Source organism: Panthera leo, chromosome E2 (genome assembly GCF_018350215.1).
Source record: "Panthera leo isolate Ple1 chromosome E2, P.leo_Ple1_pat1.1, whole genome shotgun sequence".
NCBI lineage: Eukaryota > Metazoa > Chordata > Mammalia > Carnivora > Felidae > Panthera > Panthera leo.
Window position 1 is genome coordinate 13550366 of NC_056693.1, and position 10733 is coordinate 13561098.

General features: G+C 59.2%; 2 protein-coding genes across 3 annotated transcripts in view; both read left to right on the forward strand.

Annotated features, from left to right (window-relative positions):
* The window catches only part of DMAC2 (distal membrane arm assembly component 2), a 57305-nt gene extending 51796 nt beyond the window's left edge, over window positions 1-5509 (forward strand). Inside the window, exons 5-10 of one of the 2 annotated variants that reach the window (XM_042917642.1) lie at window positions 13-231; window positions 1614-1810; window positions 3186-3266; window positions 3793-3929; window positions 4024-4186; window positions 4607-5509. In XM_042917642.1, coding sequence (XP_042773576.1) covers window positions 214-231; window positions 1614-1810; window positions 3186-3266; window positions 3793-3929; window positions 4024-4186; window positions 4607-4784 — 774 coding nt within the window. In that variant the 5' untranslated portion in view covers window positions 13-213 and the 3' untranslated portion in view covers window positions 4785-5509. Of the gene's footprint in view, window positions 1-12; window positions 232-286; window positions 407-1613; window positions 1811-3185; window positions 3267-3792; window positions 3930-4023; window positions 4187-4606 lie in introns of both variants that reach the window. The other variant, XM_042917641.1, reaches the window with a different exon arrangement.
* Window positions 5510-8441: 2932 nt separating this feature from the next.
* Window positions 8442-10730, forward strand: B3GNT8 (UDP-GlcNAc:betaGal beta-1,3-N-acetylglucosaminyltransferase 8). The gene is made up of 2 exons (XM_042917649.1): window positions 8442-8574; window positions 8936-10730. The coding sequence occupies exon 2, from the start codon at window positions 8968-8970 to the stop codon at window positions 10159-10161; it is 1194 nt and encodes a 397-aa protein (XP_042773583.1). The 5' UTR covers window positions 8442-8574; window positions 8936-8967; the 3' UTR covers window positions 10162-10730.
* The last annotated feature ends 3 nt before the right edge of the window (window positions 10731-10733 follow it).

A 10733-nucleotide genomic window follows, 5' to 3' on the forward strand; every position in this document is an offset into this window, starting at 1 on the left:
GCTATCTCCTAGGAAAAGCCTGCAGAGTCTCATTGTAAGGACCATGGAAATGGCAGTGGGAGGAATCCCTAAACCGGAGTAAAAAGTGCGTGTGCCTTTAAGAGGAGAGTCGGAAAAATAGAGAGGCCGGCACCCTAGGAAAAGTAGTCTCAGGCTCAATCAAGCGGGTGGACTAAGAAAAACCGGCCCCTTCCGGTTACGTAGCCTGGCAAGATGGCGGCGCCCAAGGCGGTAAGTGACCGGATCTCCATGAGCCCCCAGATTGAAGCCTGCTCTGCTGTCTCAGCCTTCAGGGTTCCTGTCAACACCCAGGAAGCAAGGAGCAAGAGACAGCAGAAGGCCTCTCCCACTAAGGCTCGCGATGGGATCGCAGACACGCAGCCTCTGGGGGTCGGGAAGGATCGGTGTGAGTCGCAGATAGCCGGGGCGCTTTAGGGAGGAAGCGGGGCGGGGACTTGGCTGGGGGAACCAATGGGGAAGCAGGGAGTGTGTTCCGAAAATGGCGCACCCAGCCAATCAGAGGGAGGGATCGATTGCGGGCTCTATGAGTCGGGCTGGCGAGTGCCTGGGAGTGGGACCTGGAAAGGAAGGGGGTTAGGGAGGGGTTGGAGAAGTCAGGGTTTGAGGGCCTGCGGTAAGAGACAAAAGGATACAGTTGAGGAGAGCTCATGGGACAGTTCGGAATTTTTATGGAAAAGCAAAGGGATGATGGGAATTGAGGACAGGAAACAAAGGGTCAAATTTAGCAGTTCTGAGGGAGGGACCTGGGGGAAATTAAGGGAAGAACTTGCGATATTCCTGGAGGGAATTTAGGAAGACCTGAGTAAAATCAAGGAATGGATTTAGGGAAAAATAAAGTGAGAGGTTGGAAACCTGGGAATTTTGAGGAAAAATAAGGATTTGGGCAAATTGTTGAGAAAATTTGGTTGAAACAGAAGGAGAAATTGGAGCAGGCTAAGAGAAGACTGGAGGAAGATTGAAGAGGAGGTAGATTAAGGGTGGTTTGGAGAAACCAAGAAAAATTAAGATTCTATTTTGGGGAGGGGCGCCTGACTGCCTCAGTCAGTAGAGCGTGGGACTTTTGATCTTGGGGGTTGTGAGTTTGATCCCTGCATTGGGCGTAGAGATTACTTACAAATAAAATCTTTAAAAAATATATATTTTTTGATCTTGGGGGTTGTGAGTTCGATCCCTGCATTGGGCGTAGAGATTACTTACAAATAAAATCTTTAAAATATATATATTTTGGGGAGATAGAAGTGGGTTATTTAGGAAGACTCCAAGGAAAATGGGGTATAATTAAGGGGATATTTTGTGGGAAATTAAGAGCACAGATAATACACAAACATAAGGGTTTGGGGAAAGATCGGGGGAGAATTGGGATGACCAAGAATGGCCAAATCTAAGAGAGAATTTAGGATTGAATTTGGGGGAAACATGGGGAAATCTGGGAGGGGGGGTCCCAAAAGCAGAATTTGGAAGTTCTGAAAGGAGAAATTTGTGAGCCAGGAAGCAGTGTTGGGGAGACAATTCATGGACCAAGAACAGGGGTATCTGGCTCTGACTCTCACAGGACACTCCAGACTCAGCGTCTCCTTTCCCATCCTCCCCAGTCCCTGCACCTGGTGGCCCCAGTATGGAATGGGGGTACCAGGGGCATCGGTGGCCTGAGCAGGGTGGTGGCCCCCGAGGGCAATCAGAAGAAGGGGAAGTCGCTGCTCCAGTTCCTGGCTGACCGCTTCTATGATGTGGAGGCTCTCAGGGACCACCTGCTCCGAAAGCGGGTGTCGAAGGTGCACCAGAAAAATCGGTGAGAACCCTTGGCCAAAAAGACCCTGCTGCTGGGCCTTACCAGGGAGAACTCAGATCCTGCCCTTGTGACTCCCGGACAGCCGTGTGGCTTCCATACCAGCCCTGCCCAGTTGTATCTTCATCTCCAGCCACACCCTTCCCAAGGGTTCGAGCTCATATGGGTGACCTGCTGCCCACCATCTCTTGGAGGCACCTCAAGACATGGATGGCACCTCAGACTTAACACGGGGAACAGCAAGCCCTTGACTTGCCCCTAAGAAAGTCTGTTCACCCCCAAGCCTTCCCCATCCCAGGAGACAGCAGCACTGTTCCCAGTGTTTCAGGCCACATTCCAAGGAGTCCTCCCTGATTCTTCTTCTCTTGTCTTCCACCTCCGGCCCACCAATAAAATACTAGATCATCGCAAATTTGACCCGTTGTTACTGGTCCTCACTATTTTAGTCTGGTCTGAGCCCCTTCATTTTATGGTTAGGGTTAGTGCACTAATCTCCTAAACTGATCCCCTTTTGCCTCTTCCAGTCTATGGTCTATAAATCATCCAAAGGACTCTTAAGAAACTAAAATAGAGGGATACCTGGGTGGCTCAGTCTGTTAAGCATTGGACTCGGTTTCAGCTCAGATCATGATCTCACAGTTCTGTAAGTTTGAGCCCTACATCGGGCTCTGCACAGACAGTGTGGAGCCTGCTTGGGATATTCTCTCTCTCTCTCTCTCTCTCTCTCTCCCTCTTTCTCAAAATAAACTTTAAAAAAAAATGGAAAACACTATTTTGCAAATGGTTTCCCCTTGCAACTAGAATGAAAGCCAGACTCCAGGGCCTAAAATCTGAGCCTTGAGACCCCTACCCCTACTCCCCTTATGCCCACCAGCATGGTGTCCACGTGGCCATTTTTTTCTGCCGTCCTAATTTGAGCCTCTGAGCCTTTACACTAGCTGTTGCCCCGGCCTGGCAGGCTTTTGCCTTGACCTTCGACTTTCTTCCCACCACTCAAATCTCTGCTCAAGCGTCACCTCCTGCATGAAGTATTTCTTAATAAAGCAGCGTTCTGCTTCCCCACCCCTGAGCCAAGGCACTCCTAGTCAGTCCCTCTGTGTTGTTTTCATTGTGGAACAGAGTCTCTCTGCAATTCGCCCTTAATTTCCTGGTTATCTGTTTCCTTCTGTATATTAGCTTCACAAGGGCAAGGGCCACTATCTGTTGGTGCCCAGCACTGAATAGATACCAGTAAATCCTTGCAGCCTGTGTCATCAGTCTGTCTGTCTGCATGTCCCAGACCTGCTGCTGCAGACTCTGGGCAGCACCCGGGCATGGTGGGGGAGGGGTGTGGGGGGACCTCCTGGGGCCGCACCCTCAGCTGCTGTTCTCTCCACAGACCCTTCAACCACATCAACCAGCGATACGGTCCCTACGTCGCAGGTGCCTATTTCATCCTGAAGCAGGGAGGCGCGGTCAGGTATGATGGCACAAGTGTCCCAAGTGGGCTTGGGGGAGGCCGTGGGGCACGGACCCTGAGGCTCTCCTGACTCCCCATGAGCTCCGGGCTCCAGCCCCTACTGGCTCTAGGGCTTGGGGCTGGTTCCTGAACTTGTTCCGCTCTGTCACCTGTAAAACGGGACAGCAGTTGTACCCAACCTATGAGGTTTGCTGCAAAGATTCAAAGCCATTTTGCTACCAAAGCACTTGGAACAGGCCTGGCCCAGCACATGTGCTCAGTAAATATCCATGTTTCTTTTCTTTCCTTGGCCCCTTCCTTTCTCCTCCTTCCCTTCCTCCTCCTGGTGTTTCTCCCCTTTTTTCTTCTTCTTTGAAAAAGGTCATTTATGCATCTACCCCTCATTTTGTTCCCATGAAAACTTTCAGGGCCTGATGTAGAGCGAGTGCACCAGATCCCGTGGGACCATGTCGCCCGGGGCTGGGGAGCATCCTCTGGAGGTCTGGGGAGGGGGGGTGTCCTGCTGACACCCCTCCTCCCCTTCCAGGTTTCAGGGCAGGGAGTGGATCCGGCCAAATCAGCGTGGCCACTTCTCTCTGGACTTCTTGAAGTTGCAGGCGGTGCCCGTAGAGGCCGTCGATGCCAGCGGCTGTGCCATCAACTACCAAGGCCTGGACAGCCTCTGTGAGTGCGGTGGAGACGGGCAGGGCCGTGCGTTTTCCCTTTGGCGGTGGGTTCCAGAAAGGCCGTCAGTGCCGTCCCTCCCGCCCCCTTGCAGTGGCCCTGAAGGAGCTCCAGTCCCTGTGGCTGCAGCGCTGCCCCCACGTGGATGACTGGTGTCTCAGCCGCCTCCACCCGCTGGCCAGCTCACTGCAGGAGCTCTCGCTGGCCGGCTGTCCCCGAGTCTCTGAACGGGGCCTCGCCTGCCTCCACCACCTCTGGTGAGACCGCGGCTCAAGCCAGGGTGGGGGCTCCCACCCGACAGGTGCGAGAAAGCGGGGAGGGGGCCAGTCAGGCAGTCCCCGTGTCCCCGCCGCCACGACTAATCCGGAGCACGTGTGGGGTCGGCACAGATGAGCAGTCGCGGTGAATCTGTGGCAGAGGGAAAGGATGCCTGGTTTTTCTTCCTTTTGGTTTCAACGAAGACCCCGTGACATTTGCACTGTCGTAAACAGTAGGAGCTAGAGTGTGCGTCCGGGATTAACGTGGTGGGTGTCGTGTACTTGAGCCGCTCTAACGTTTTCTGGACCCTGGAGGACTTTACTGTTAAGGAGCTGGGGGCTGAAGTGGGGGCTGGCACACCCCCTCCCCGACACAGAGGCCATCCTGACGCGGGCCTCCCCCTTGGTGCCTCCTCTCAGGAACCTCCGCAGACTGGACATCTCGGACCTCCCTGCCGTGTCCAGTCCGGGCCTCACTCGGATCCTGGTGGAAGAGATGCTTCCTAGTTGCGAGGTCCTGGGGGCCGACTGGGCCCAGGGCCTCAAGCTGGGGCCAGAGGAGCAGCCTCGGGACACAGCCGGCCCCATCCCTGCCTAGCCCTCGGCCAGCCACCGTCAGGCTGGATCTCAGCGGGACCCGGCGGAGTGTCCCACGGTTCCCCATACTTCTGGCTTCCGTCGGGTTCACTCGGTGTGGGGGTTGGGCTCTGGCTGGCTGCATCCTGGGGGGAAAGGTCACAGCTCCTGTCTCCTGTCAGGAGGCTCTGTCCGCAGGCTTCTCTCCTGGGTTCCAACCAACAGTCGCCTCCTCCTGCCTCTTCAGGCCTGGGGGAGGGTTACCAGCCCCAGGAGCTGTGCTTCCCCCCGCGGTTTCCCCACACCTGCCCACTAGCACGTAAGAGACTCTGCCCTTGTGTCCAGAGACTCTCCAAGTATCTTTGAGTGTCCTGCTTGGACCTGGCTGACACGGGGGCGCTGCTGGCATGCCAGGGGATGGGTCTTCGGGGTGTGACACCGCTCAGCTGACCACAGGCTACGGCATCCCTGGCCTGCACTCACGAGATGCCGGGAGCGCCCCAGGTCCCACAGTGTTGCCGCTTACCCACGTATTGGCTCCGAATTCAGCGTTCTCGTTTGCTCCGTGAAAACTGACCCGGGCCTTTGCTAAGTGGCACGAAGAGGTTTGTCAGTAGAGGGCGCCCGAGAGGTTCCAGGAGGAGAGGCTTTTGCTTCCTGGTTCCCGACGACGATGTGCTCAGATGTGCTCACTCTTCGGTCTGGGCTCCCTGAGTGCTCGGTGGTCAGCAGCTCCCCCCCCCCCCCCCCCCCGGCAGCTTCAGAGCTGTGCCTCCACTGAGGCATCTCCCTGCAGATGACTCTCCACGGCACCCCACCTGGGGGACCTCCAGTAAATGCTGAGGCACCTTACCAGCGAGTCCCTGTTATTTCAATTTGCCATTCAAGTCAATAATTCTTTACATTAAACTTCACCTGCTCAATTTACTGTGTGGTGTCTCTCTCCTGACTGGATCCGCGTTCATACAGCACTGGCATCTGGAGTGTTCCAGGAGACAGACTCACAAAAGCTGGGATTTGGGGTTGGTCCTGTCCTGCCTCTGGAGCTCAGGGCTGAGCTCTTGGGTGGTGAGAAGCGGGATGGAGAATTCCACGGCTGCGGTGGCACCACAGTCAAGCTCTCGCCTGGGGCTGTGATGAGGTGCCAGCTGAAGCACGTGTCCCGGGAGCCCCCGGGGCTGCTGCACCTGACCCATGTGACAGTAGTGACAATTCTAAACATAGGTGCTGGACACATTCTTTGGCATGCCCTTCAGTGCTCACAGACAATGACAGGCTCAAGTCTGTTTGCTTAGCTCAGGCCAGGGTCTGAGAACTGGGGAGCTTCTGTGACTGCCCCCCCTCAAAGTTCTTCCAGCAGGTGGCCAGAACTGAAAACACAACCTAGAAGTCTGTGGGTTGTCGTTATGACGGTTGGATTCCCAGCCTTGACAAGTTTCTTATGTGCAAGCGTGGGTGCTGACTGGTACGCGAGGGACCCGAAATCTGGAATGGGGTCGTCCGGTTGGAATCAGAGGAGGCAGACGATCTCACGCTCCCAAGTCACTAGAGCTTCCCTTCCCAATGTCCGAGGAGCCCAGCAGCCTTCCCGTGCTTAACAACCCTGTGCTCACCTCACCCAAGCAGAGGCCTTGAAAGCAGGCATCTACGCCCCCGCCGACTCCTCACAAGCACCCCTGCTATCACCGGACCCACAAATGCCAAGGGTCAAATCTCTGCCCTCCAGGGTGCAGACGTCCGCCGGGACCCAGGGCGTGCAGCTTTCTACACTAGAAGAATTGCAAGATTTGCAAACATATAGTCAGAAACCGGGGGACACCGGGGTCTAAGGGTGTTAGACCAGTGACGGTGGATATCACACAGATGGGCCAAGTTCACGGGTCCGTGGGCACTTACTGGAAGTGATGAGTTAGCTAGTACAGCTGGGTGGTTCTAAGGGCTCTCTCCGGTCGGCTGACTGGAACTTGGACTCCAGTGTGGCCTGCAGTTAGGAGAGAAGCCAGAGAGGCCCTGACGTAATCTGGAGGGGGGGACCCAGCGCTGAGGGAGGTTGGTGTTGGACCGGGCTGCTCATGGTTGACCTGCAACCTCCCCCCAGAACTGCGTTCCACAGGAAGGCAGCTCTTCACTCTCCACGATGGACTTTCGATGGACTTTCCCTGTTCCAGTTCCATAACAACCAACGCTGTACCCTGAGATTTCCAATCACCCCCCAGGAGGAGCAGCGTCAGCCCTGGTGGCGGGACCTCTCACCCCTGGGAGAAGCTAGATTCTTCTCCCAGCCCTGCGTGGGGGTGGGGGTGGGGGTGGGGGAGGCCTGCTGGGGAGACCCTTCCAGGGCGCTCAGGGCCCTGCCCCCGGCTGTCTTCTCCCACTCTGGCTTTCATTGCATCAACACTCGGCACTTCCTCTGTGCGCTTGGCCTCCAGCGGCTCCCGCGGGCTCCATTACTCAGACTTAGGGGGAGGCGATCAGCTCCGGACAGATCCGCTGCTGCTGACAGGGTGCCGAGGAGGAGACATCAGAGGGTCCTCCCAATCCAGGGTGGAGTGAAGGGGGTCAGGCCAGGCTCAGAGGGGTCCTCGGTGCCACCCAAGGTTCCAGGAGGTCTGGGCTAAGGAGACCTCGTCTGCCGGCCTCCCCAGACAGCTGCAGCAGCCCCAACAGCAGAGGCCCCGGGAGGGCAGGGACGTAAACACAGGCAGACACCCTCTCCTGTCCCGGGGGGCCGGATGTGAGTGTTCCTGGAGTCACGGTGCAGCTGTGGGTGGGGCTGGAGTGGGGAATGGGGGAGGGATGGATCCCGCCCCCGTGAGGCAGACCCGAGGCACCAAAGGGGTGGAGGAGGTGCCGGGGCAGCTCAGCTCCGGGGCCCCGGGTGCCCTCACCCCACCCTCCACTGGCCTCTAGCTTGGCTCCCCCTTCACCCACCCCTTCCCTTTCCATCAGGTCCCCTCCTGCTCCTCCCTAGCTCCCTTCTCCACCTCTCCCCGGGCTCTGGCTGTCCGCAGGCGTCCTCTTCTTGGTCCCACCCCAGGGTCCTCCATCTGCCTCTGCTCTCTCCCTTCCCGCCAGGGGCACCTGGCTACCCTGTACCTCACTCCCGGTCTCCACGTCCCTCCCCTGCCTCTCCCCTTGCAGTCCTCTGCTCTTTGCCTCCCCCTCCATCTCTCCGTTCTCTTCCCCCGCCTGCCCTGGAGGTCTCCCCCATCCCTCCTCCTCCACCAACCCGGCCCATTCCCCATCCCCACCCTGACTCCGGTGGCCACAACACACCCCATCTCTGGCACGGCCGGCCCATCCCCTCAGCACGGCCCGCCGCCTCTGCGGCCGGGCGCCAGCCGCCCGCCTCCCCTCCCAGCTCTGCCACTTTGGGACTCTTGCCTGTCCCTGGGCCATCTCGGCACTACCCAGCTCAAGCTCAGGCCTGGCCCTCAGCCTCACCCCCTACCCCCAGACTCTCCCAGGCCCCTGGCTCTCCCTGCCTGGCCTCGCCAGGTCCCCCATCTGTGTCTTTGGCCACCCTGAACCTTTCCGCTGTCTCACCAGAAAACCAGCCCCAACACGCCAGAGCCCCATCCCTCAGGTCGGCCTCCTGCCCTCCCTTCCCCTCCCCTCCTCTCCTCCCTCGGCCCCGCCCCGGCCCCTCCCGGCCCCTGGGGCCCTGAGGCCTCCCTCCCCGCCTCTCCGGACTGGCTGGGCTGGGCTCAGACGGCTGCACCGCAGGTTGGCGAGAGCCGAGCCGAAGGGAGGGAGCGAGGGAGGGCCTGAGCTGAGGCCCGGACCGGCGCAGGCGGGAGCTGGACCCAGAGGTAAAAGGTCGCTGGCTCCCCTTCCCTGGGGTGGGGAATGTTAGGGTGAGGGAGGCTGGCTTTCCAGAAGGTGGAAGGGCTGACCCTGTGATTCTGGCGCCTGATGAGTGGACCAAGGGGGGCTGGAAAGGCCAAGTCCCCAATCCCCCAGTGCGGGGGTGGGGGGGGGGGCTGCCTGCAGGTCGGTGGAAGGGGCTGGGCTCAGGGGAAAGAGCAGGGTGTCAGAACGAATGGGAACTGGATTCCAAGGTCAGAAATAGGGAAGAGGTGGGCGGGTTCAGGGTCTGGGGCTGAGGGGAGCGGGCACAGGGGCTGGCAGGGACCGACCCCCCCCCCCGACGCAACCGTGGCTCCTCTGCAGCTCCCGCGGCCGCCCCTTCCCTGGGCTGGGTCATGCGCTGCCCCAAGTGCCTTCTCTGCCTGTCAGCGCTGCTCACGCTCCTGGGCCTCAAGGTGTACATCGAGTGGACATCTGAGTCTTGGCTAAGCAAGGCCTACCGGGGACCCCAGGGCACCCCACTGGGCCCCACACCAGCCAGCCCCGAGCCCACCCTGCCGGCTAACCTCTCTGCCCGTCTGGGCCAGACCAGCCCGCTGCTCTCTGCATACTGGAACCAGCAGCAGTGGCGCCTGGGGTCCCTGCCCAGTGGGGACAGCGCTGAGGCAGGGGGCTGCCGGGCTTGGGGGGCTGCCGCTGCTGCAGAGATCCCAGACTTCGCCTCCTACCCCAAGAACCTCCGCCGCTTCTTGCTGTCGGCGGCCTGCCGGAATTTCCCACAGTGGCTGCCTAGAAGTGGTGGCGGCCAAGTGGCCGACTGCTCAGGTACGGACGTCCCCTACCTTCTGTTGGCCATCAAGTCGGAACCAGGGCGCTTTGCAGAGCGACAGGCCGTGAGGGAGACGTGGGGCAGTCCGGTTCCTGGGGTCCGGCTGCTCTTCCTGCTCGGGTCACCAGAGGGTGAGAGGGGGCCTGACCTAAGCTCCCTGGTGGCCTGGGAGAGTCGCCGCTACAGTGACCTGCTACTCTGGGACTTCCTCGACGTCCCCTTCAATCGGACGCTCAAAGATTTGCTGCTGCTGGCCTGGCTGGACCGACACTGCCCGGGCGTGAGCTTCGTCCTGCAGGCTCAGGATGACGCCTTCGTGCACACACGGGCCCTTCTGGACCACCTGCGGGCCCTGCCCCCTAGATGGGCCCGAAGCCTCTACCTGGGTGAGGTCTTTACCCAGGCCAGACCCCTGCGGAAGCCCAGAGGACCCTTCTACGTGCCTAGATCCTTCTTTAAAGGTGAATACCCGGCCTATGCCAGTGGCGGTGGCTATGTCATTGCCGGGCGCCTGGCACCCTGGCTGCTGCGGGCAGCGGCCCGTGTGGCCCCCTTCCCCTTCGACGATGTCTACACTGGCCTGTGCTTCCGGGCCCTGGGCCTGGCACCAAGGGACCACAAAGGCTTCCTCACAGCCTGGCCAGCAGACCGCACTGCTGAAGCCTGTGCTCTCCGGGACCTGCTGCTGGTGCGGCCCCTCAGCCCCCAGGGTAGCATTCGGCTCTGGAAACAGCTGCAGGAGCCTCAGCTCCAGTGCTGAGCCTGGCGGAGCTGAGGAGAGGAGGGCAGCACAGACCTGGCGGCACCTCGGTGCCTGTCTCTCACTCAGCCTCTCCTTCTGGGCCTCAGCGTGAAGGAGGAATTCTAGAACCGTGACTGCCTGAGCCCCTCCTAGGTCCTCCCGGGCCAGGGGACGGGGCAGCCGGAGGGAACAGACTGTTTGTGTCTACTTTTTGTGTTTGAAAAACACGCACTCCCCACTCTGAGGCCTGGAGTGGTCTTTGCGCCTGTGGGGCCCCAGAGCAGTTGACAGAGCAGAGCCCAGCTGCTCCCCGCCATTCACACTGGACCCCTCCCCACCCTTACTGGGCAGGGCCAGCTCTGCCAGCCTCATGGTCACTTTGCTGAACAGCAGTCTTGTTCCATCTAGGGGAGAACAAGAGACCATCTCTGGAGGACCCCACCCCCACCCTGTCTGCGGATACGGACCCTCCGCTTGCTAAAGTTTCCGGGGGAAGTAGATATCTCAACAGCCTGGCCTTCTTTATCTAGAGTGGAGAAACAAGGTCCCAAACTAGTCATGCTGGGCTCTCCTCCCACCTCCCAAACTCC

Coding starts and splice junctions, on each gene's coding strand:
- B3GNT8 (XM_042917649.1), top strand. CDS start 8,968: ATGCGCTGCCCCAAGTGCCTTCTCTGCCTGTCAGCGCTGCTCACGCTC.